This window comes from Mauremys mutica, chromosome 11 (genome assembly GCF_020497125.1).
Source record: "Mauremys mutica isolate MM-2020 ecotype Southern chromosome 11, ASM2049712v1, whole genome shotgun sequence".
Classification (NCBI taxonomy): Eukaryota; Metazoa; Chordata; order Testudines; family Geoemydidae; genus Mauremys; species Mauremys mutica.
The window spans coordinates 72960757-72987273 of NC_059082.1; the positions used below are offsets into that span (position 1 = coordinate 72960757).

The following is a 26517-nucleotide window of genomic DNA, read 5'->3' on the forward strand; positions in this document are numbered from 1 at the left end:
TACATTGTCAAAAATCATCAGCGGAATGGAATTTCATTGAGGTAACTTATATTAGAAGAGAAGAATTGCTACTAAAAGTTGAACTGGGGATTTACTGGTGCCTTAAATCCTTCTTGCCTCACTTGTATGAGAAAACCCACTGAAATTAATGGCCCTGACTCTCTTTGACACTAATGCCTCTTTTCACCCTTCTGGAAGTGAGTGTAAATGAAAATCAGGCCTTATATCTGCTATCCTCTTTGTGCCTGATTTTGCTCCAGTTTAACTCAACAGCAAAAGTCCCACTGAATCCTATGGCAGTAGGATCTGGGCCTTTGCTTTAAGGGACTTTTTGGAATCCACATCTCATGCATATGCTGATTGTTATTGTAAATTTGAGATAGGTGTGTTCCTAATTCTACATAACTGCTCTGGCTCATTCTCATATCTCCTCTGAAAACATCTCTGTACTCCATTGCTTCTGCTTCATATTTTCTCCCTCCCTCTGCTATTACCTATTGTTATATATACCTGAGAAAGATCATGATTTTACCTCTCAGTATGTACCTCTCTGGTCTGTAAATCTTGATACTCTTAAGAGAAGTCAGTATCTGCTTCTTGTTTAATTCCGTGAGTGTGAAGTTCATTCCAGTGCTTTGGCAAAATCCTACACACCGCTTAAACTTCACTTTAAGTCTCTCCTTGTCACTTGAGTGAATTTCGCCCTAAACGTATTCTTTCACTCAGTAAGGGCTTTGGGGATGTAGTTTGTATGAAAGATGCACTAGAAAATAAAGTTGCATTGAAGTGTAATGCTAGCAGTTCTGCTTTTATATTTCCATCCAGGTAACTGTCAGCACACCGATTTGCTTTCTCCCTTCCAATGCGCATCTTCTCCTCCAGCTAGTTCTTGGGGAAATAGTCATCTTCAAATCCATGCAATTATCACGTGACATCCACCTTTTTAGTCCCCCTGGAACGTTGTGTCATATCTTTGGTTTACGTCACTTGTTGGAAAACACTCCAAAGCATTGAAATACTATTAAATGGTTACTGTATTGGATGCCAACACACAGCGCTATTAGTCTAATTCATCCTCCAGATCAAAGCCCACACAGGCAGCTCTTCTGCCTACAGCTATTTTCCTTTTACTTTCCTGCTTGACAGTAGTCCCTCCGATTCCTCTGTTCTGCTCTCTTTGAATGTACACATTTTTCTTTAGTCATGGAAATATAATTTATGTCTATTATAGATTACAGATCAGGGCCAGCATGCATTATTGGCTGGAATGTCCGTTTATTGTATGTCGGGTTCTAAAAATAAACAAATAAATAAAAAGCCACCCTGCTGAGCGGAGAAGGGAGCAGGGGGGAAAAACAGGGGAGGGTGGAGAAACTTTGTTCTCAAAGTTTAATTTACAAGAACAAACCTTGAAGCATGATTCATTAACATCATGTTGTTTGCTTTTGTCACATTGTGTATGTAAAGATGGCAAAACGGCTGGCCCCTCTCCAGCACAGACCACCCAGAGAGCTGGAGCTACTGGCAGTACACACCCAAGTTCAAAGGTTCATGGGAGAACTCACCAATTTAATCAGTTATTAGCTGCCTTTCCTATAAGCAGATTGGATGCAACAACAACACCGACAAAAGGAATATCTTAACAGACTGGCTGTCTGGGACTGAAGAATTACAAAAACAATCTCCACCCCAACACTGAGGAAGTGTGTGTGTGTGTGTTTGTGCGCGGCGAGAGAGAGAATGAGGCAGAGGGGAGGGAAAAAGGGAGGAGGGAACCCAGGCACAGAGAAAGAGAAACATCACTCCATCTCTCTCACTCCACAGGAGCTGAACCAAGAGCAGGAAGATGTTTGATAATACACAGTACCCCTATAACTGTTTTAATTATGATGGGGATGACTATCCAACCTGTAGTTCTGACGAAGAGAAAAAATTCACCAGACCAGCATACAGGTAAGGTTAAGTTTTCAAAGTCTTCCTCTCTCCAGGGAAATTTTCTGCACTGTCAGATAATGGGAATTCCCCCTTGATAGCCAGCACAGGTATCCTTCCAGGTAGTTCCCTCAAGGCACAGAGAACTGGGGGGAGGAATTTCTTTTTTCCCCTTGAAATAAGTATTTTTTTCTTCCATCCCACCACTCCTCCTTCTTCCCTCACCTCTTCACTTTGGGGAAAGTGAAACTTCTGGCTTTAATGTCCTGGACTCCTTTGTATCATCAGATTTCAGCTGTCCTCTTCTGCACTTTCTAGGGACACTGAGGGAAATTAATCAAATTTGTAAGGTGCTCACTAAGGAAATAAATGTGGATGTCCCCACAACTGAACAAAGATGCACCCTGTGGGTTCATGAATAGGTCTGGAGAAAGATAACATCCAGTGTCCCTCTAATTAGCCAAGGTGATGAACTTTCCATCCCTGAAGTTATAGGAGGCAGTGGAATGATGGAGTCCCACAGTCTGGTACATTTCACTGGAGCATAATAGTTTAGGGAAACTTTCCTTGAGCGGTTTGAGATTTTGGTGTGTTTTTTTTAAATCTAAGCACTGCTTGCTGAGTGAAAGGACAAACAGCCTGACTGGGTTTCAATTGTCTGTAAGTAATGCCTGTGTATCATGCTGTATGGATCAATGAGTGTTAAATAGGGATCTTGCTCTTAGACTAAAGCAAAAGGATTCTGAGCAGACTGCTTGATGTCTGTAAGAGCCATCTCAGGTCAAGGAGGGACCCAACCAAAATGTAGGACAAGAAAGAATGTTATAATTTTCTAAGAATCATACACACATCTATGTATGAGTGAGTGTGAGAGACAGAGGTAGATCCTAGTTATAAAATATACACATACAAGGCAATGGCGTAACACTGAGTTTTCCTTTTTCAGCTACATTGCCTTAATTGCAATGGCCATCCAGCAAAATCCTTCAAACAAAGTGACCTTGTCTGGCATCTATGATTTTATAATGAAGAAATTTCCTTACTATAGATCAAATCAAAGAGCCTGGCAGAACTCCATCCGACATAACTTATCACTTAACAGTTGTTTTGTAAAGGTAAGCTCAGTAACTGTATATTTGCATCCATGCTGTGCGCAACTGAAAATATCTTTATGTAGGAATAGTCTCCCAAAGAACTGTTGGAAAAGAGGGGAAGTGAAACAATTCAGCTACAAGTAATTGTAAATCTCTCTGCAGCCTACAAGCTGTCATTTGAAAAGGTAATGTGAATGTTCCTTTCTGATGTATGTTAATATAAAGCAAATTGAAGAGGCTGGATTTTGCCTACAATGAAAGAGAATAGGCTTAAATGGCTTGTCATGTATGTTTACACCATTCTTGAATGTAAATGAACGCAGATGTTAAGCAGCAGCATCTGTAACACATACAAATACTGAACTGCCTTTAAATGAATGCAGGTTCCCAGAACAGAAGGGAATGAGAAGGGGAAAGGAAACTATTGGAGCTTTGCATCTGGATGTGAATCCATGCTGGATCTTTTTGAAAATGGGAATTACAGGCGGAGACGGAGAAGAAGGAACATGAAAAGGGAACACAAAGAGCAGAGGCCAAGTGGAGGGAAAGATCCTTCCTCCCCTGAATCGTCTTCCATGGATTCTGGTTTATACCGCATCTCCTGTCGGGAAAGCAAAGGCGAGCCAACCGAATCCGGCCCCAGCGCCTTGGAGCCTCATGGGTTCTTTCCAAACAACACCTCCAACAGACAGAGCCTAAACAACTCCTCCTTAGGAAAATCTGACTCGGAAATTAAATTTAGCATCGATTACATTCTTTCAGCCCCAGACCCTTTGCCTGTTCTGAGATCTCCGTATCACATGCAAGATAACAAAATCCAATTCCTGGAGTCCCAAAATATTAATCTCCAGTTCTGGACAATGTGATATTATTCATACCTGGTAACAAATTCTGTGATACAGTCTATACAACAGCCTGGTATCACTGAGTGTCATCAGTTGGCCGTCTTTTTCCACAGTAGTAGTCAGAAAGGGTGAGGAGTAACTTGATCAGCCAGCTGAGATGCTATTTATACCACAAGAACTTAGTTTTCTGAGGTTAGAGTCTAATATCTAACTAATAACCCGGTTGATGGCCTTGACATCTTGTGAAACTGCAGTATTATTTTCTAAAATATCACTGACACCAGCTTGCTTTGCGTGGATTTTCCTTTCTCCTTTAAATCAATCTACTTTCAGCTTGCTTCTGTCACATCGGACTTTGTAAAAGACAAGGGAGATGTGACTTCACTTACACCGGTGTAAATTAGGATTAACTCCACTATATAGGCCAGATCTTTCACTGTTGTCAATCCAGTGTGGCGCCATTGATTTATATCAGCTGAGAATCTAGTGGGTTTTTTTCTTAAATTGGGTCAAGAAGACAATTTAGCCCATCCTATTTTGCTACATTCGGTATTATGGCTCGGACTATTTGGGTAGTATATAGCATAAGTCAGTCACTGTGCTATTTGAGAAATATGCTTATTCATTGCATGATTATGGAATGTTTTGTTGCAATTCAGGGCATAATTGCATAGCCAGTGGAAGTGAAATAGTATTCCAATTAATTCCATGAAAGTTATTGCAGGGCTGCTGAACTCTGGTAAGCTCTGATGGCTGATATTACAGAGACTGACAGACACAATATCTATGGTTAAAACAATTTTTCCTGAGATGTAAGAAAGCCCTTGCACAGCTTTTACATGGTAAGCATAAATGAAGGATCGGCCCTGCAAGAAACTGTATCCACTGACAAAATGTGGGGAAAAGTAAGGTCTCTCTACCTGCTTTGAGACAAGTTGTACCTTCCTATTACATGGATTTTTATTGATTCTTCCTGCAAGCAATCGCCAAAGCGGTACTTGATACAATTTCAGCAAAACTGGTGAGATTTATAATGTAGAGACACTGACATTAGGATCATAAATGCCATTTAAAATTATTGTAGCTTGATTGCCCTATACACTGTAGATGGATATTTTTAACAAAAAAATTACAATTATGTACAATGATAAGATATGACCAATACGTAGTCATTTATTTCAAGCACATTTTGCACAATTAATTGCTTTCTGTTCCCTAACGATGGATTCCACAGAACTCTTATTTATGGCTTGGCTTGACTTAACCTTGCAAACAACAAACAAAAAGCCCAGGATACTAGTTGGTGTAATAGGCAATTATATAAAGAACAAAATTCTGTCTTTGTAACATAAATTCAAGGTAAACAAAGGTAGCTGAGATGATAAGATTAAGCAAAATGGTGCAAAAGGTATGCTCAGGCATGACTTGAATTTTTATCCAGAAGCTTTGACATTTCACTAAGTTATTTTACATTGTTGCTAATATATACTGTACATTTATACTATATATTCTTATATATTGTTATTGAGAAAGGGAGCAATATCACTGCACTTACATGTAAAAATGCATGATGAATGTCTTCTTGGTGTTAAAAATATTGCCATCTACCTACAGCTTACCAGCAGCAGTATTCATTACAAATTGGTAATAAATTCTTATTTGTTTTCAACAATATAAAACTTGAAATCCTTAGGCATTTTTATAACTTAACTGAATACTTTTTTTAAAATGAGAAAGTGGCAAACCGTGTAGAAGTTACATCCCAGCATGCCTTCCAAAAGTTTCAAAGGATCATTCTTTTGGGCCAAACTCTGCCTTCAGATGGGAGCTTGTCACTTTCATTGAATCAATGGATATTCTGGGCAGTCATCCGAAGGCAGATTCATCTCTCCTTTACACTGATGTAAAAACAGAATAAAGCCACTGCCACCAGTGGACATGGATTCACATCACTGTAAGAGAGAACAGAATTTGCTCCTTAACATATTCACATTAGTATGTAGGTGTGCAGGAGCATGTTGGTACTTAGTATCTCTATCTATGTATATACACTCAGTTGTGTGTGTGTGTATGTGTGCACCTCTATGTTTATACATACATTTATGTATTACCGATTTATATGCAAAACTGTTTTTCTTAATCATTTTAAACAGGGCAACAATGCTGTTTAGTTTGTAGTGACAGTAATTCTATACAGTATATTTGAAATATATTTTTCTGCTGCTAAATGTACAAACATGCTTCTTACTATGTATTCTTTGTTACTTAGTGACATTTTTCACAAAAGATAACTAAATTGCAGCAAAGGTTGATAGTGAGCCCAATCCTGGCTCCTACTGACTACGATGGGAGATTTGCCATTGTTTTCAATGGAGGCAGGACCCGGCGTACTGAGTAACTTTTGGATAAATCTGTTAGAAAATGCAGAGGACAGAAATATAAATGTAAAGATTTCCAGCGGAGAGCTAAAGCCATTCACAGTAAGCTGAATTAATATGCGCAAATAGCCCTTTCCTTTGCACACTGTAAAATGCCTGCTAAGAAAGACTGTTTTATTTGAGTTTCCCTAACATAGAATCAAAGAAATTTGTGTACAAATGTGTGTTAACATTTGTTTTGCAAAGGCTATCAATCATATTTCTAAAAATGAATGGACATATTTCAATTTACCCAGAGTATTATATTCTGAGTACTTCAGAAAGGTTTCCAGCACTTAAAGTGAATGGCATTTAATATAGAACAACATAACAGGGGTGAGGGCTAGATGTGACCTTATTCAAATGTCGTAGCCATTACAAAGCCATTCTCGATGTAATTATAATTAAATACTTTATGCCTTTCTTGCAAATCCTCTGATCGATCATTGATATTAACATTAATATTGTATTAACCCCCGAGCAAATGTCTCCTACACAAGTGATATGGATCACCAGGTTTCCATTAACAAAGTTGTGAGCTATTGCCATATGCTAGTTGTGGATAAATTTACGTAAATTACCTTTCCACAGGGAAAAAAATGCCCAGTTATTTTCTGCACACACAGTCCAGTGCTTTTGCTTCAGTTCTCCCATCGCCAGCATGTCAGTGATGTACATAGACTTTAAGGCCAGAAGGGACCATCGTGATCATCTAGTCTGACCACCTGCATATTGCAGGCCACAGGATCGCACCCACCCATTCCTTTAATAGACCCATAACCTGTGATTGAGTTACTCAAATCATGATTTAAAGACTTCAAGTCACAGAGAATTCACTATTTCCCAGAGTTTAAAGCTGTAAATGGCCCATGCCTCATGCTACAGAAGAAGGTGAAAAGATGGCAAGCCCCAACAAGTCAGTGGACCATCATGATCATCTAGTCTGACCACCTGCATATTGCAGGCCACAGGACCGCACCCACCCATTCCTGTAATAGACCCATAACCTGTTTTAGCTCAGAGTAACCAAGAGCAGAATGTGGTACACAGGTTCATATTCTACATTGAAGCCATTGGGGGCGGGGCGCGGGGGCACAACATGTAAACGAGGGCAGAATGTGGCCCATAGTAATGAGCTCTGTTCATAAAGGGATGGATTTTGATGGGACTCTTTGGGGAATGAGGAATTACTCAGTGTGAGTAAGGGTATCCCCTTCTGGCTCTAAAAGAGCACCCCTCATTTATATGTATCAGAATAGTCATACAAGTCTGAAGACAATGCCCTAAACAGCTTGGAATTAGCAGACAAGGGCCGCACTAACTCATTCCATAGAATGGGAGTTCCAAAAATCAACTAAAGGCAGTATACAAGGAGCAGCTGGGGTTTGGTGCATGCTGAGTCTTGACTCTCGCCTTCCCTTCAGCCTATTGTATTGTGTTTTGCTGGGTGGGCTTAGCGTATTACATCTGTTACACACACCTCAAGTCAGTCTTCACACTGGCTGTCTGGGTGGGAACTTTAGCGACATGTGATCAAATGAGTGTCTGTAGCAGCGGTTCTCAAACTGGGTCGGGACTCCAAACTGGGTCGCGACCCCATTTTAATGGTGTTGTCAGGGCTGGCTTAGACTTGTTGGGGCCTGGGGCTGAAGCCTGAGCCCCACTTGACTGGGCTGACACCCTTGGGCCCCCTGCCCGGAGCAGTGGGGCTCAGGCTTTGCCCTACCCCTGGGGTGGTGGGACTCGGGTGGGCTCAGGTTTGATCCCCACTCCTGGGATCATGTCGTAATTTTTGTTGCCAGAAGGGGGCACAGTGCAATGAAGTTTGAGAAACCGTGGTCTGTACAGTCCCCAGCAGCTGACTGGCAGCCAGTCTCATTCTCTGTACCATAATCTACCCTTGGAGAATTTCACTGTTGGATGGGAAACTTCCTGCCAAATGCAGGTCCTGCCGCTAATCTCACTCCTCCGCTCCTGGCATAGGGGGCATGTTATGAGAGGAGATGTTCAGGTATTAATTAGAAAGGATGGCACAGGTGCTGGAACTAGAGGTGCTGAGGGTGCTGCCACACCCCGTGGCTTGAAGTGGTCTCTATTATATACAGGGTTTACAGTTTGATTTAATGGCTCTCAGAACCCCCACTATGAAATTGTTCTAGTACCTAATGATGGATCTGCCTATATGGGCCAGCTGGCTTGTTTCCATCCAGAAGTTATTTGTGTTCCAAAAGGTCCTAAATTTATAGTTGTGACGGTCTTCTAAGCCCTGGTACAAAGTACGGCACATGGTGTTACTATTGTGGAATGCACGCTGCAAAGGAAAAACAAGGAATGAGTTTATCTTTCAAATGAAGATCCTGGAATCTTTCAGGATAAACATTCTAAATTCGGAATCAAAACATGCCATGTTTCTCACCATAGCTATGAAACTGAAAAGAAGCACTCGCAGAACATTGTCAGCCATAATAGGGGACAGGGGATGTAACAGGCCTGACCAATATTCCATTTGTTCTGAGCCATTTTGTGTGCACATTTTCATTGGAGAGCCGGAAAATGCACCGAGTGGGGTTGTGAATGACCTCTGGTCCCTATAGGGTGGTCGTTACTTTAAGTGATTAAGAAGAAGTTTGGACTGGTAGGACTGAGTAATTTTATTGTTGGTAGAGAAAAGAGGTAAAGCTTACATTCTTTCTTGGTCTAGGTTTATGCTACGCACAGAGTTCCTCTTCCTGGTTGAAGCAAGGACAGATGCTAGTAACTAAAGCAGCAACTAAGCTTCACTATATAACTGTATCACTCCTTTCGTGACCACAGTAAACAATGCTCTGAGTTCAAGTTCCCAGCAGTCTTTCAATTCCTTCCTTAATACATTCAAATATTTCATTTGAACAAGTGCTTGGGCTGTGAATCAAACTCACTGCCTCTCCCGCCAAGTGGTACGTAGGTCACTCAGCCTCCCTGGGTTTGGAATGTATATAGTTGCTAGACTAGAATTAAATTAACCTCTACACTATGCTAGGAGTGTGACTTCCCCTCCTCATGTACACATACTCGGGTGTACTCACTGAGTTAGCATGAGTATAAATACCAGGGTTACTGCGGTAATACATGTAGAAGCAACAGAGACATGGCTGCCTGAAACCAATGGGTACGTGCTTGCGTGGTTCATCCATTCCACTGCAGCTACACTACTATTTATATGCATGCTAGCTCGTAGCTCATTGAACTAGCATGAGTATGTGTACATGCGCCGGGGAATCACACTGCCAGCTTGTAATGTAAATGCAGCTTTAAACATGAGGTTTCCAGTGCCCATCAGAAATTAGCCCCTAGCATATTTGCAGTGGCTGTAGATCCCTTCTTAGGTTTCACATCTCTGCTATTTATTTTCATAACATTGCTTCATATATTTATCCCTTTGCCTCAGGGTGTTATATTGTGTAAATATCACATTAAAACAGGGCACCATTGTTCCTGTCCTCTCAATCACACAATGGTGTTTCCTTAAGTGCAAGCAACAAGAAACGTCTTCCTTGATAAGCAATGGGTGGGAAGCCTTGAATACACTAAATAACTTGCCTGGCTGGTGCATTGAGCTATGTTTTCTATCTACTCTGTCTCTGTCTTCCCTAGACTGAGGAACATAAGAGACACTGTCAAACCATGGCATGTAATTCAGAGCTACTTATCATGCAATAACATCATTCTGCACTGTGTCATCTGGGAATGACTTTATGCATGAAATCCTGGCCCTGCTGAAGTGAATGGTGTTTTGACACTGAGTTCAGTGGAACCAAGATTTCACCCTGTGTTGCCAGGACCAGCGATTTGCCAGATGAACAGGGGTATTTGGATAACTAACGTATTTAAATATCTGCTGCAGTTATTTGGTGTTCAAACATCAGCACTTTTCTGCTCAAGACAACCTGTAGGTCTGATTCTACAGACTTCAGCTCAGGCAAAATGCTCAGAAGTCAATGGGAATTTTGTCTAAGTAAGGAATCACAGGGAGGTCTATTGGGTCATTCCATCCATTACCCTGGCAATATAAGATTGTTCCCCAAGGACCAAACCCTAGATCTAATACACAGTCTGGGTAAATGGGATGTGCACTGGGATGGTCCTCAAAAGCTATAGGGCAGAAACCTGCTACTAATACGATCTCAACCATGGAGCAGAACTAATGTCGCTTCTTTAGCTGCTCCGTCCACCCCACCCCTCAGTGGTGGAGAGTCAGTCGATCATTGTAGTCATGAATCCAGGACCCCAAAGCCTCCTTATCCCACAAGAAAAGAAAGTGAAGCAAGACGTGGAAGTGTATGGAAAAGGAAGCAAGAAGTGGAATTTTCTACCTGTAGTGAGGATGTTATTTAAAGAATGAACCCGACTAGTTCTAAAGCAAAACATTCATCCAGTTGGAGGAGAGTGGGGATTTACATGTAAGCAGCTGTACCTGAACATGAGTGGACCAGTGCATCCCTTTTCTTAGCTGAAAAAGAATTTTATTTCACCTCAGTGAATTTCTTCCTAACTGTGGGTCTGGTAGTAATAGGAGCTCAATGAGAAGCACAGGTGCTCAGCTCCTCTCCCAATCAAGACTTACCATATATATTCATTCAGAAGCCAAATTTTTTTAGTAAAAAAGAGAAGCACCAGAGAAGAGGGTCGGCTTATGAACGGGTATAGAGAGGGAGAGGCGGGATGCAGCCCCTTCCCCCAGAGGGAGCAAGAAGAGGCAGCACAGCCAGCAGAGCCAGAAGGGAAGAGGTGGGGCCAGAGTCTCTCCACTTCTGGCCACGCTGCTCTCCCCCCAGCCTCCAAAGCAGCTGCAGCTCCAGGGCTGGCAGGCTGCGGCCATGCCGCTTGGCCCCGCCCCCCAGAGCGGGCTGTGGCCACGCCGGCTGGCCCGCCGGAGCACACTGCAGCCATGCTGCCTGGTCTGGCCTGCCAGATCAGGCTGCAGCCGCGCTGCCCAGCCTGCCGGAGCAGCTCCAGCCAGGCCAGAGACATCCTCCCCTGGCCCTCCCCAGATAAGGTGGGAAGGGATGGGATGGGGAGAGTGGGGGGGTCCCGGGCTAGAGGTGGGGTCATGTGGGAGTGGTCACAGGGGTTACTCCCCTGACCCCCAGCTTCTCCCCCGCCACCAGTTGCTGTCTCAGCCCATCAGGGTAAGCAGCTGGCGCGCCTGGACACTTTGTTTACTTAGGTTTACCTCCGTGCCTGCAGACACTCGAGGTAAACAAACCATCTCGGCCTGCCAGCGGCTTATCCTGATGGCCCAGGAGCCAAAGTTTGCTGACCCCTAAATTATAGGGTCGCCTTATGAATGAGTCATAAAAAAATGTTCCATTTTTACTTATCCATCTTGGGGGGGTCGGCTTATAAACAAACCAGCTTATGATCGAGTATATATGGTATATTTTCTACATGGTAATGCACAAGTTACTGAGAGGTCTGCTGCTTCCCAGTAGCTAGGATTCACGATGTGATGGAGAGACTGCTGAGACTCAAGTCCTCAGATCGCTAACCCTTCCTGCTTCTCCACGTGGGCACCAATGATACTGCCAAGAATGACCTTGAGAGGATCACTGCAGACTACGTGACTCTGGGAAGAAGGATAAAGGAGTTTGAGGCGCAAGTGGTGTTCTCGTCCATCCTCCCTGTGCAAGGAAAAGGCCTGGGTAGAGACCGTTGAATCGTGGAAGTCAACGAATGGCTACGCAGGTGGTGTCGGAGAGAAGGGTTTGGATTCTTCGACCATGGGATGGTGTTCCAAGAAGGAGGCGTGCTTGGCAGAGACGGGCTCCACCTAACAAAGAGAGGGAAGAGCATCTTCGCAAGCAGGCTGGCTAACCTAGTGAGGAGGGCTTTAAACTAGGTTCACCAGGGGAAGGAGACCAAAGCCCAGAGATAAGTGGGGAAATGGGATACCGGGAGGAAGCACGAGCAGGAGAGCGCAAAAGGGGAGGACTCCTGTCTCAGACTGAGAAAGCGGGACAATCAGCGAGTTATCTTAAGTGCCTATACACAAATGCAAGAAGCCTGGGCAACAAGCAGGGAGAACTGGAAGTCCTGGCACAGTCAAGGAACTATGATGTGATTGGAATAACAGAGACTTGGTGGGATAACTCACATGACTGGAGTACTGTCATGGATAAACTGTTCAGGAAGGACAGGCAGGGCAGAAAATGTCAGGGAGTTGCACTGTATGTAAGAGAGCAGTATGACTGCTCAGAACTCCAGTATGAAACTGCAGAAAAACCTGAGAGTCTCTGGATTAAGTTTAGAAGTGTGAGCAACAAGGGTGATATCGTGGTGGGAGTCTGCTATAAACCACCAGCCCAGGGGGATGAGGTGGATGAGGCTTTCTTCCAGCAACTAACAGAAGTTACTAGATTGCAGGTCCTGGTTCTCATGGGAGACTTTAATCACCCTGATATATGCTGGGAGAGCAATACAGCGATGCACAGACAATCCAGGAAGTTTTTGGAAAGTGTAGGGGACAATTTCCTGGTGCAAGTGCTGGAGGAACCAACTAGGGGCAGAGCTCTTCTTTACCTGTTGCTCATAAACCAGGAAGAGTTAGTAGGGGAAGCAAAAGTGGATGGGAACCTGGGAGGCAGTGACCATGAGATGGTCGAGTTCAGGATCCTGAAACAAGGAAGAAAGGAGAGCAACAGTATACGGACCCTGGACTTCAGAAAAGCAGACTTTGACTCCCTCAGGGAAATGATGGGCAGGATCCCCTGGGAGAATAACATGAAGGGGAAAGGAGTCCAGGAGAGCTGGCTGTATTTTAAAGAATCTTTATTGAGATTGCAGGAACAAACCATCCCAATGTGTAGAAGAATAGTAAATATGGCAGGCGACCAGCTTGGCTTAACAGTGAAATCCTTGCTGATCTTAAACGCAAAAAAGAAGCTTACAAGAAGTGGAAGATTGGACAAATGGCCAGAGAGGAGTATAAAAATATTGCTCAGGCATGCAGGAGTGAAATCAGGAAGGCCAAATCACACTTGGAGTTGCCGCTAGCAAGAGATGTTAAGAGTAACAAGGAGGGTTTCTTCAGGTATGTTCACAACAAGAAGAAAGTCAAGGAAAGTGTGGGCCCCTTACTGAATGAGGGAGGCAACCTAGTGACAGAAGACGTGGAAAAAGCTAATGTACTCAATGCTTTTTTTGCCTCTGTCTTCACGAACAAGATCAGCTCCCAGACTGCTGCACTGGGCAGCACGGCATGGGGAGGAGGTGACCAGCCCTCTGAGGAGAAAGAAGTGGTTCGGGACTATTTAGAAAAACTGGACAAGCACAAGTCCATGGGGCCGGATGTGCTGTATCCGAGGGTGCTAAAGGAGTTGGTGGATGTGATTGGAGAGCCATTGGCCATTATCTTTGAAAAATCATGGCAACTGGGGGAGGTCCCGGATGACTGGAAAAAGGCTAATGTAGTGCTCATCTTTAAAAAAGGGAAGAAGGAGGATCCAGGGAACTACAGGCCAGTCAGCCTCACCTCCGACCCTGGAAAAATTATGAAACAGGTCCTCAAGGAAACAATTTTGAAGCACTTAGAGGAGAGGAAAGTGATCAGGAACAGTCAGCATGGATTCACCAAGGGCAAGTCATGCCTGACTAACCTAATTGCCTTCTATGAGGAGATAACTGGGTCTGTGGATGAGGGGAAAGCAGTGGATGTGTTATTCCTTGACTTTAGCAAAGCTTTTGATATGGTCTCCCACAGTATTCTTGCTGGCAAGTTAAAGAAGTATGGGCTGAATGAATGGACTATAAGGTGGATAGAAATCTGGCTAGATCGTTGGGCTCAATGGATAGTGATCAATGGCTCCATGTCTAGTTGGCAGCCAGTATCAAGTGAGGTGCCCCAAGGGTCAGTCCTGGGGCCAGTTTTGTTCAATAACTTCATTAATGATCTAGAGGATGGTGTGGACTGCAATCTCAGCAAGTTTGCAGATGACACTAAACTGGGAGCAGTGGTAGATACGCTGGAGGGTAGAATAGGATACAGAGGGCCCAAGACAAATTAGAGGATTGGGCCAAAAGAAATCTGATGAGGTTCAACAAGGACAAGTGCAGAGTCCTGCACTTAGGACGGAAGAATCCCATGCACTGCTACAGACTAGGGACCAAACGACTGGGTATCAGTTCTGCAGAAAAGGACCTAGGGATTACAGTGGATGAGAAGCTGGATATGAGTCAACAGTGTGCCCTTGTGGCCAAGAAGGCTAATGGCATTTTGGGCTGTATAAAAAGGGGCATTGCCAGCAGATCCAGGGATGTAATCATTCCCCTCTATTCGACATTGGTGAGGCCTCATCTGGAGTACTGTGTCTAGCTTTGGGCCCCACAGTACAAGAAGGATGTGGAAAAATTGGAAAGAGTCCAGTGGAGGGCAACAAAAATGATTGGGGGCTGCAGCACATGACTTATGAGGAGAGGCTGAGGGAACTGGGATTGTTTAGTCTGCAGAAGAGAAGAATGAGGGGGGATTTAATAACTGCTTTCAACTACCTGAAAGGGGGTTCCAAAGAGGATGGATCTAGACTGTTCTCAGTGGCAGCAGATGACAGAACAAGGAGTAATGGTCTCAAGTTGCAGAGGGGGAGGTTTAGATTGGATATTAGGAAAAGCTTTTTCACTAGGAGGTTGGTGAAGCACTGGAATGGGTTACCTAGGAAATTTCCTTCTTTAGAGATTTTTAAGGTCAGGCTTGACAAAGCTCTGGCTGGGATGATTTAGTTGAGGATTGGTCCTGCTTTGAGCAGGAGGTTGGACTAGATGACCTCCTGAGGTCCCTTCCAACCCTGATATTCTAGGATTCTATGATTCTAAGTGATTTCATTACAATGTCCAAGTTTCGAAGCTGTTTTAGCTTGCAGAGCAAAATATACAAAATTGATCATATTTTGTCATGATTATTACCTTTTTTTCTATTATCATAATACCTAGAGGCCTCAGTCAGTGACAAGGGCCACAGTGCACTTTGTATTTTAATTATTTTAATGTATTTTAATTAATTACCTGTTCTTATGGCTAGGTGGGCTTACATCGGGGTGGGCAAACTACGGCCTGGGGGTCACATCTGGCCCTTCAGATGTTTTAATCTGGCCTTTGAGCTCCCACCGGGGAATGGGGTCTGGGGCTTGCCCCACTCCATGTGTGCCGTGGCTCCACATAGCTCCCAGAAGCAGCAGCATGTCCCCACTCCAGCTCCTATGCGTAGGTACAGCCAGGGGGCTCCGCACATTGCCTCCCATCCCAAGTGCTGCCCTCACAGCTTCCATTGGCCAGGAACCACAGCCAATAGGAGCTGCAGGGGCAGCGCCTGTGGATGGGGCAGCATGCAGAGCTGGCTGGCTGCACCTCTGCGTAGGAGCCATAGGAGGGGGGACATGCCACTGCTTCTGGGAGCTGCTTGAGGTAAGCGCCACCCAGAGCCTGCACCCCTGACCCACTCCCATGCCCCAAACCCCAGTCCTGATCCCCCTCCCACCTTCTGAACCCCTCAGTCCCAGCCCAGAGTACCCTCCTGCACCCCCAACCCCTCATCCCCAGCCCCACCCCAGAGCCCACACACCCAGCTGGAGCCCCCCCACACCCCAACCCGCTGCCCCATCCTGGAGCACCCTCCTGCACCCTGAACTCCTCATTTCTGGCCCCGCCCCAGAGCCCACACCCCCAGCTGGAGCCCTCAACCCCTCCCACACCTCAATCCCCCATTTTGTGAGCATTCATGGCCCTCCATACAATTTCCATACCCAGATATGGCCCTTGGGCCAAAAAGTTTGCCCAAAACCCCTGACTTACATGTACCAGCATGTCCCAAAAAGACAGTCTCTGCCCCAGAGATTGTAGTCTTGGAAAATCAATATTTTGCTTCTCTTCCCCTTTCTAAGTTCCATAGATACCTGTCTTGATCTCAACCTAAGTCCTGAGTATAAGGTTTGACCCAATATTAAAGAGGCGGCAATAGGAATAAAGTATGGTTATAGCAGGAGTCATCAGGTGGCACTGTTAATTATTTATTAATTATTATAATTAATATTATTCTATTTTATTTATATTACTGGAGCACCTAGGATCTCTAGTCATGGACCAACGCTAGGTGCTGTACGAACGCAGAACAAAAGGACAGTCCTTGTCCCAATAATCCTACGTGTTCTTGTTCTTAGCGTGAAAACAGTGTCCAGCCTTTGAACATATGCTGTGTGTTGTGTTACGTTTGTGACCCAGGTTCTTTGGGAGAACTTGTGGTAAACAGCAAGAAATTTTGTTCTCTGCCTTGATCTCTCCAACCAGAGTCCAATCTTGGCGCAGAGTTGCTTCTTGGGAAGAAGACATTGGTGTTTGGTCTGAGATTCCCAAAATGGGGAGAAGGGGGCAGTTACCTGTGTGCTTTTTGTGACCACCTCTGTTCCCAGGCTGGTGTGTATAATGTAAACAAAAGTCATACTGAGAAATGACCCAAACAGCAGCACAGATTTCTTCTGCATCAGGAAACCGACTTCAAGGCCCCAGAATCATCTAAAGCTTGGCAGAGGGGTGATAGTACATTACCTTCTACTTTGTTTTGCTATTGATGAAATTGCAGGTAAACAAACATTTGCAAAATGATACATATTTACTATCCTTAGCAAATACCAAGTGCATTTAAGGTAAACAATGGATACATGGTTTGATTTGTTGTTCTGAGTACCCATTTCCTTTGAACAAAATAAAAAGCCTCTTGTGTTGTGATACTGCCGACTATAAATGAGCAGCTCTCATATGCTTTTGTGCAATTATTTCTCTACCAGCTTTAGGCTACGTCAGACAAAATTTTAAAATAAAATGTGAACTCACTGAACTGAAACTGGTGGTATTAGATTTATAATAAACAGAGGTAGGTCACATAATCATGTCATTAAAAGAAAGACTTTAAAATTCAAGCAGCAACATTTTAACCCGACTTAGTCCCTGATTCTGCTCAATGGGAATTTTTGACATAGTCTTCAGTGGAAGCCTGTTTATCCCAGGATGGTGCTCCAGGGCAGTTCAAGCATCCTGTTAACTATTATCTTTTCGTCCTCCTCAGCTTCCAGGATCACAACTGCCCCAAGTTCAGTCACTGGAATGATGCACCCAGCCATATTCACTGGAATGGGGTTGGTAAAGTGGGGGAGTTAAAGGGAGCTAACAGCTCTGCTAGGGAAGAAATGGAATATGGCCATAACATGAAACCGCTGTTTCTAGCTCCAAAGCTGTCAGTCCAGGAGAGGAGAGATTAGAAAAGCAGGGGACCCGATTCACAAAAGCACCTAAGCACCTGTTTAATTTTTTAGGCATGTGCATATTCAGGAATTTCAGCATGTGCTTAGGTGTTTGCTGGATCGAGGTCTTAGTTTCAGAGGTTCCCCATAGCTCCCCAAGATAAGAACTTGAAGGATTGGGGCTGTTTCCCTTCTGTGGCAGATTAACTCTTTCCCTGCATTCAGGAACCACCTTCGTTCTCGAGGAGGCCACAGATATTTTCTGCTAGGTGCTGCAGTACCTGTAGCTGTAGTTGTTGTTCTATTACCAAGTATTCATTTCAAAGGGCTTCACTGTATACCAGGCGTGGGCAAACTTTTTGGCCCGAGGGCCACATCTGGGTCTGGAAATTGTGTGGCGGGCCATGAATGCTCACAGAATTAGGGGTTGGGGTCCAGGCTCTGGGGTGAGGCCAGAAATGAGGAGTTCAGGGTGTGGGAGGGTGCTCCGGGCTGGGACCGAGGGGTTCGGAGGGCGGGATCAGGGCTGGGGCAGGGGGTTGGGGCACGGTAGGAAGTCAGGGGTGCAGGATCCAGGAAGCGCTTACCTCAAGCAGCTCCCAAAAGCAGCAGCATGTCCTCTCCCCAACCCCCAGCTCCTGCGCGGCCAGTTGGCTCTGTGCCCTGCCCTGTCTGCAGGCGCCACCCCCACAGCTCCCATTGGCCGCGGTTCTCGGCCAATGGGAGCTGTGGGGGCAATGCTTGGGGCAGGGGCAGCGTGCTGAGCCCCCTGGCTTCCTCTATGCATAGAAGCCGGAGGGGTTACACGCCACTGCTTCTGGGAGCCACCCGGAGTGGGGCAAGCCCCTGACCCTGCTCCCCAGCTGGAGTGCTGGAGCGGGGCAAGCAGGAGCTCGAGGGCCAGATTAAAACATCTGTGGGGCCGGATGTGGCCCCCGGGCCGTAGTTTGCCCACCCCTGCTGAATAGCCATATGCATGTTCAGTTTAGTGCGGGGAAAGAGCATACAATATTTTGAAAATGTATTTTTCTAAGGACTATTCCTTTAAGTGAGTTTTTCTGTATTCTGTTATCAGGAGGGGGGCACAAATGAAACTGATACTTCAGCCTTAAGTCTTGATTGCAATTACTGGTGGGAGTTTTAAGTTTTTCCAACTGTTTGGCTCCCAAGACAAATGAATGTATAGCTACTGAAATTGATCATTGGGCTTCCTGTTTTCTTGGCTGTGATCTAGTAATATTGACATACTGTACAAGGAAATTGCAATCTGAACTACTAGTAGCAATAGCTAGAGGCAATTACAGGAGTATCGCTGTTCATGGCACACAAGCTCCTTTATTAGGTTTAACCATCTTACGATTATAACATTCGTGTAAGGGAACAGGAATGGCAATATAGGTATGTTTTGAAACAGCAGCAAACAACAAATTTGCTTCTGTCTCATCTCTGGAGAGGCTGGGTGGCCTAGTGGATGGATCATCAGATTGGGGCTCAGGATTCCTGCCTTCTATTCCGGGCTCTACCTCTAAACTGCTGGGGTGACATCGCCATTCTGTGCCTCAGTTTCTCCATCTGTAAAATGGGGATAATGATACTGCACTTTTTTTGCAAAGGGCTTTGAGAGCTATGGAGAGAGGGTATTATAATTATTATCTTCTGTTTTCTGCTCTTTACTACCACCCCTGCGTCTCTGCTTTCCTCATCTCTGTCTTTGAGTCCTGCCTGCCTGGTGAAAAGCCGCCATGTCACCGGACCCAGGTCCTACACCATAGCACCCTGCATGGTTCAGTGTTGCAGTCTAGAGGGGTCTGAGCCATGCTTTAGTCATGTTCCTGAATCATGTGATAGCCATGCAATGGGAAAGGCCAAGAATGTCTAACCTTAATAAAAAATTAGTCACTAAAATACAATTTGGTCCTATCTACATAGCAAGATTAATAGGTTTTAAGCCAGAAGGGACACTTGTGATCATCCAACCTCTCTCCTAACACAGGCCATAAGACTTCCCTGAATCAACTCCTGTTTCAAGTCCACTAGCTCTGGTTGACCTAGCACAAGAACTGTGTTTTAGCTGGGTCAAGGGACAGCTGTTTTGTAACAAGGTCCTGCAACATGGTAGATTGTGCAGTGCAGGTGGCACATTTATCTCCTGTTGTCTCGCTCTTCTTCCTTCCTGTTTATTTCCTCTTTTCCTTCCTCATCTCTGTGTCTCCTTTCTGCCCTTTTACACTTTCTGTCTTCCCTGCCCCAAACATCCCAGCAGGGCAAAGAAACTTCTCGCATCCACTGCTTCAGACCAGTGTGTCAGCAGAATAGCAAGTGCTGAGTGGTTTGTGGGGAGCTTCTGCGGGGCGCTGCTGAGAGGGGGCAAGATACAAGGGAGCCAGTTGTGGCTCCCTGATTCTGGGGCCAGTTCTAGCCCCAGGCTGGCTGCCTTTGACACAGGAGAGGACAACCAGCAAGAACCGAGCCGGGATTTGCAGAGGCACAGTGCACTCAGGTCACAGCCCCTCCCTGCTCTAACAGACTTTCTGCATTAGGGCTGCAGTTCTCTGCCTTTTGCGGTTGCTTCAGTCACCAAGAGTGAAGCTGAAGGCAGCTCATGTTGAACAAGTGGAACTTTACTAAGCCCTGTGCACTGCCCTGTCCATGCAACTGAGTTGCTTCCAGCCTAACATTGGGCATCCCTTATTCCACTGGTGTCCCTGCCAATAACAGCCCCTCCCGGGAACATGGTCCCTCTGGCTCCAGTTCCACTCATCATGATACGTCTTCCTTATTTTATAAACCTTTTCATATAAACATTAAAAACAAATAATTGATGCCCAGGTGCCCACACTGTCATTTCAGCCACTGATGATGATACAGGGGTGATCCAGCTGGTTCCTATCCTCTTTGCACTGCAAGAGTGGCACAAAGGTGTGGGATGGCAGTGGAGGTTCTGACCCTATGTCCTGAGTCCTTCTGTAAAGTATCTAGCAGCCTTTTGGGCCCCATATAGTAAATAATCATGATACTTTGGGACTGTTATGCATGGTGCAAAGTGGCTTTAAAGGAGGCTTATCAATGTAAGATGATAGGCTGAACAAATACTGTATCAATTCAGAGGAAGAAAAAAGGAGTTCACTACTCATCCAGGCTGGAAAGAAAACCAGCTGCCCAAAGGGGAGAGGTTAATATAGGACATGCAGAATGAAGAACCTTCTTGCTTGTCCTGCCTTTGATCTGTTCATTCTTTCTTTCAGTGTTTCATTTTGTTTTAAAGAATTGTCAATGAGGCACGAAGAGGGAAAGACAGCTCAAATAAAGCTGATCTCCTCATCAAATTCAGTCCCAAGTTTGTAGTGCCACTCAGGAGAGAAAGACTTGAGGTTTCAAAGAAAAGAGAATAATTCCATATATGTGCATAGTAAAGGTCTTGATCCTAAATCCATGGAAGCATGTGGGAAAGAGTTCTATTGACTTCAGTGGCATGTGTACAAGGCCCATAATGAGACGTGAACTCAGACCTTTGATTTCAATCTTTATAAAATAGGTATGCATCAGACATGTTTCTTGTTGTCTTAAATAACCTGCTGAGGACAAGAAATAGAAAATTCCAAGGATTAATGAATGGGTTGGGATAAAGTGAGAGCCTCCTTCAACCAAACAAGCGTCATCCGCAGCTAAAGCAATTTGAGCAACTTTAGTTCCCTTTATTTTTCATTTTCATGATCCTCTGCACTATCTGGTTCTCAATGGGAAAATTCTGCCAATACAGTGCTAGAGAGATTTATCATTATCATTATGTCTGTTGCAGTGGAGTACAAGGTGTGCTAGGCGCTGTACAGAGATACAGGAAGACTTGGACTTGCCCAAAGGGCTCACAAAGAGTTAAAACCCAAGAGCGGCAGAAAGGGATAAAAGATACCAGTAAAATGGTATGGAGATGACACACATCCTTCATGTGTGAATATAGGTACTCCATAATCATGAAGGCTAGAAACTTTTTTTTAACCAAGACAGAGAGTCTCCTTCAATCACATGACTACAGGAGGTGGGGCTTTATGAAAAACATTGGCTATCACAAGAATCATGATAAAATCACAAGACCTGGCAATTCTGTTGCCTTTCATTTTATTTTTAAGTTGAGGTTAAAAATACTAATTTCCCACAGCTAAGCCAAATAAACCTTTTACCTGAACTGCTCCCCACCGTGCCCACTGAGACAGTGAACTCAGGGGAAAATTCTGGCCCCATTGAAGTCAGGAAGATCCAATAGCTGGAAGCTGAAACTAGACAAATTCAGACTGGACGTTATGTATACATTTTTAACAGTGAGGATAATTAACCATTGGAACAACTTAGCAAGGGTGGGGGTGGGTTCTGTATCACTAGCAATTTTAAAATCAAGACTAATTTTTTTTCTAAAAGATCTGCTCTAGTTCAAACAGGAAATATTTTGGGGGACATTCTGATGGCCTGGGCTATATAGGAAGTCAGAACAAATGATCCTAGTGGTCCCTTCTGGCCTTACAATCTATGAATGGGAGTTTTGCCATTGAATTCAATGGGACCAGGATTTCACACCCACTCTGTTCTCCATAAGTCACCCTGCTGGCAGTCACTTGATTCTGAGTACAGCGTGAATGGGGCATTCTTACTGTTTCACACAGAGACTCCTGGTGACAGGCAATGGGGGCTCTTGACTCAGGTAAGTTCCTTATAGAGGGGTGAGTAGACAACTAAGATGCCAGTCTGGACCCAGGGAGTGGTTGGGGGAGCCGAAAATGTCTTTCTCCCCCAGCCACTGCTGCTCCATTAGCTTCCCATGTCAGGTTCTGGCCTGCCTGAGTACAGCTCTACTCTTCATATGGAATTTCCAGCTCAAGAGGAAGTAGGAAGTACTTAAAATTCATTAGCTCAGTTGCACAGGTCCAGAAGAAACAAGGTTTAAATGTTGCCTTTTGAGAAACTTCCCAGGCCAAAACAAGCTAATTTCTTAGTACTTTCTACTGTACCCATCCATGGCTGCATCCTGAAGTAATGATCCGTGGCCATCCCTGAAGCAGAAACGGCAGACAGTCATGCTTCTTGACTGGCCAAACTTCTATGTAGAAAAGTTCAGCTGAACCACAACATTTTTTTTTCTTGCCTATATGATTTGCAAGTGGGGAAATTTTACTAATGAGCTCTGCTCTCCTTCCTTCAGAAACCCTGGGAGGGTTACATATGTGGCTGATGTATCCAAGTTGTTGGAAAACCTGGTTGTACATGTGTATATAACACATTCATGCGAAATTCCAAAGCTTTTCTGTGTATTTAGGGATCTCTTACCTAACCACGTCAATGCAACCACTTCTGAAAAGGAATGAAGTTGTCATTCTTTTATGGTGTCACTTCATAAGAATTTTTGGAGATGAAAAACCAAGCACATTTTATCTCTTTGGAATGCAAGATGTGACTAGGCACTAATATAATACAAGCAATAATAAAAATAAGATTTTATCCAAAACGAAACCCAACTTGTTTGAGGCTTGGAAAACTTCTGTAAACTTAAAACAAAATGTATATTTTCCTGTGTGTCCATATTTCCTAGTTTTTACTGAATCAGGAAGCAGAAATGCCAAAATGCTTGAGAACTACTCTTCTTGTTGGATTTCCAACTCAGCCAAAATGAAGCGTAGTGGACGACTCAGAAGACAGGCTGTTCTGCCGAGGTTTCTGAAACAAAGTGTGATAAGTTCAGACAAAGTTCCCAAAGCTATCCACATTTTGGGATGTTTATCTGAACCAAACATCCTAATGTCAGCCTAACTCTGATCATGATGAAAATGGAAGGGGAGCTTAGTTATAAAGGATTGTGGCTGCTTGACACATGGCTTGCCTCCTATATATGTGGCCAGATCATGACTTACATGATGAGGCTGCTAAGGGTCTGATATAGCAAGACAGACGTCAAGGGGAACTTTCCATTGACTTCAGTGGGTGTAGAATCATGTTGTAAATTAACAGTCCTAGTGGGTTCCCTCGGGGGATTTTCTTCACCAAACCCATTTTTGTTACATAATTAAAAATTCTGGCTATCTTGTTGAAATAATGAGTCATCAGTCAGGTTAGTTGGGGGGAGGGGGGGCTTATTGGGAGATTTTCACTCAGGGTTAGCTTTTTTTATTAAAAGAACATATCTTCCACTTCAAATTTTAGCAACAAAATGATGCAGATCATTTTGTAATGCTTTGCACTTCTGATGCTCCAGCATCTGAACACTGTTAGTGTGAGCAAGAACTTGGCAGAATTACATGTGAATTTTTTTAAATCTTTTCCACATCAAAGAAAGAATGTCTGAAGCAAGGAGGTATGTAAACTTTCTGTTTTCTGCACTGCAAATTATTTCAGGATAAAAATGGATCCCTTTCAGACTTTCCATTTGCTTTCATGTCATTTCCTTTTAAAGAAGTTAGGCCGAATATAAGTGTAACTGAATTCAGTCTGTGCAGTTAGGTACTGATCCTGCAAAGATTTATACAACTTGTGTAAATGTACACATGCGAATAGTCCAATTGAGACCCATGGAGCTACCCATGTGTGTAAGTGGCTGCAGGATCAGAACCTCGCTTTTATTTGTCCTTCATTTTGGTTTCATTTATTTGTATAAATATTAGCATCCATCAACTGTGTAATACAGACTTTTCATTAGTTCTTTGATCATGGTGGGAAAAGCTATTAATTTAGTCAGTTCCGTGCAATGAGCTCTCCGGTTGCTGCAATACCAGGAACTGATGAAAACAATAAATGTTAGACTGTATTAGATGTAAAGGTTAATCCATAAATCAAAGGGAAATGTCAGATGCCTTTTAACATTGATTGAGATGTAATTTGGTGTTGGTAGTGATATGTTTGTTACATAAATTCACAAATGCACTCAATTCCTGTTAGGAGCCTGGGTCTTGGTAACTTGAAACAAATTAAGTAGATTGTTTTGTTTATATAGCCAGAGAAAGATTGATTACCTCATTCCATTTTGATTGCCATATATCACTGATTTCAAAGCAAATGAATATTTACAACTGACTCTTCTGCCAGTGCCCGTACATGTCATTCTGGATGGAAAGTGCAATCTATTGTTTTCCCCGGAAAGGACCAGCATTGACTCTAACTACCATTTCATTAAGTGTGCTGTTCCTTTTGATTTTAAATTAACTCATTTTTTTTTTAAATTACAGACTGAGAAAAAGCCTCTCTATTAATATGATCAAATATATACATGAAAACAAAGACAAGAAGGGAATGACACAAATTATACCAGAATAGAAAACACTGATTTGGTGCCAAAAATAACAGAAAGAAAAGACTATTAAGGACTGACATCGGGGACCTGAGTCTCACTTATATTAAGGCCCCCTTGCATGTAAACGAGAATCAGGTCCGCAGGTAAGTAAATACATTAAACCGCTCAGGCATTATCTACTGTAGGGAATTTTAGAAGACACTCTAATGGGTAGTAGTGCCAGTTCTGCCCCAATGTAAGCACCGGTGAAAGCCACAGACTTCTGCTACTTGTGGAGTTTTTACCACTGGTCACCAAACCTTTCCCTACACAGTAACTCCAGTAAATTCTCTATCGTCTGGAGTTTTCACTATGAGACTGGAGTTCTCTGTAAAGAGAGAAACTCTTGACCAGCCATAAATTATTGGGCTTGAGGTAGGAAGAACTGGCTTAAAATCTATGGACTGTGTTATGCAGGAAGTCTGCTTAGAAGGTCATAATGGTTCCCTCGGGCCTTATCATAATGGTTTCCTCTAGCCATAAAGTCATTGCATCTATGACTCCGAACCGGTGAAGCAGAGCCAGTGCTACTACTGCTGGGAATTCCCCACCTCTCCCCCCGCCAAAAAAATCCTGAATGTTGGTGAGGGCATAAACAATCCAAACACCCCAAATTCTTCTACTGCAACAAAGCAGAAGAGATGAGTTTTCATCCACTTCTAAATCATCCTGAACCTCTTCCCTGCAAAGCATTTGGACACTTCCAGGCGAGGAAAGCATAGCTGAGATTTTCAAAGCCATGGAAAGCGCTTAGGTGGCCAGTTCCCACTGGGACCTGGGAACCCACATCCTTTAGGTGACTTTGAGAATCTCAGTCTACACAGCGTAGGCAATACGGTTGTACTGATTTTGATATCTTCCGAAAAAGGGAGGCTTTGCATGTGTGTGGTGGGAGGAGAACCCAGGCAAAACACTGGAAACAGGGGAGCACATTCTCAGCTGGTGTAAATGGGCAGAAGTGCATTGACTTCAATGGTGTTTCACTCATTTCCACCAACAGAGAAGTTGGCCCGTAATTCTGAGCTGCCTTATAATAACATGACACAAGCCCAGGCATAGGGGCAGGAGGGTCATAGTGCTGCAGGGGTTCTGAGCGGCATTGCTGCCCATAGGCAGGTGGCCCTCCACAGGTGACTAAACAGCATTGCCCCTGGAACAGCTTAAAGCCACATTAGCCCACAACCCCACTCCAGGCTATGAGTTTTGTGCTGCACCATTTAGAAGCTCGGAGCAAAATCTTCTTCCTCTTTGTGATTTGAAGCAATGCAGTCAAATTTCACTCACACCCCCACTCGGTATAACAATGTATGATTTTTTCTGCTATAATAAATCTACCTCTCTATAGGTCTGGGGTTCTCCTCTATAGGTTTTTCTCATATAAAATTAGTGGTTTTAGATTTTTCATCTACATTTAATGTATTTACATACACCCTTCTCATCAAATGCTCAATATCCCCGGCTTTCAATGATGGAATTATAATGAGCGTCACAACAGCAACTTGTTCCCGTGCATTTTAAACCTAAATTCAACAACTCTGAAATCGTCTGTGTAGATTAGGGGTGTCCTGCTGATTCACATGGATAATGTCTCTAGAAATAAATGAAATCATATTAATATTCACAAGGTGGTGTGCTAAAATTTGAATTAGAAAGACT

The 26517-nt window shown here is 43.8% G+C and overlaps 1 protein-coding gene across 2 annotated transcripts; it reads left to right on the forward strand.

Annotated features, from left to right (window-relative positions):
* The first annotated feature begins 1637 nt into the window (after positions 1-1637).
* On the forward strand, positions 1638-6667 carry FOXL3 (forkhead box L3). Of its 2 annotated transcripts, XM_044980306.1 has the most exons (4): positions 1648-1703; positions 1825-1953; positions 2879-3047; positions 3410-6667. In XM_044980306.1, exons 2-4 carry the CDS (start codon positions 1847-1849, stop codon positions 3890-3892), a joined length of 759 nt encoding a protein of 252 aa, XP_044836241.1. In that variant the 5' UTR covers positions 1648-1703; positions 1825-1846; the 3' UTR covers positions 3893-6667. The 2 variants fall into 2 exon arrangements, with proteins under 2 accessions (XP_044836240.1, XP_044836241.1); XM_044980305.1 differs by having other exon boundaries at positions 1638-1953.
* Positions 6668-26517: the final 19850 nt, after the last annotated feature.

What these genes read in the sequence shown, in the direction of transcription:
- FOXL3 (XM_044980305.1), top strand. Translation starts at nt 1,847, where the DNA reads ATGTTTGATAATACACAGTACCCCTATAACTGTTTTAATTATGATGGG. An exon ending in TTCACCAGACCAGCATACAG is followed by an intron (nt 1,954 to 2,878) that starts GTAAGGTTAAGT and finishes TTCCTTTTTCAG; the next exon opens with CTACATTGCCTTAATTGCAA. An exon ending in TTAACAGTTGTTTTGTAAAG is followed by an intron (nt 3,048 to 3,409) that starts GTAAGCTCAGTA and finishes AAATGAATGCAG; the next exon opens with GTTCCCAGAACAGAAGGGAA.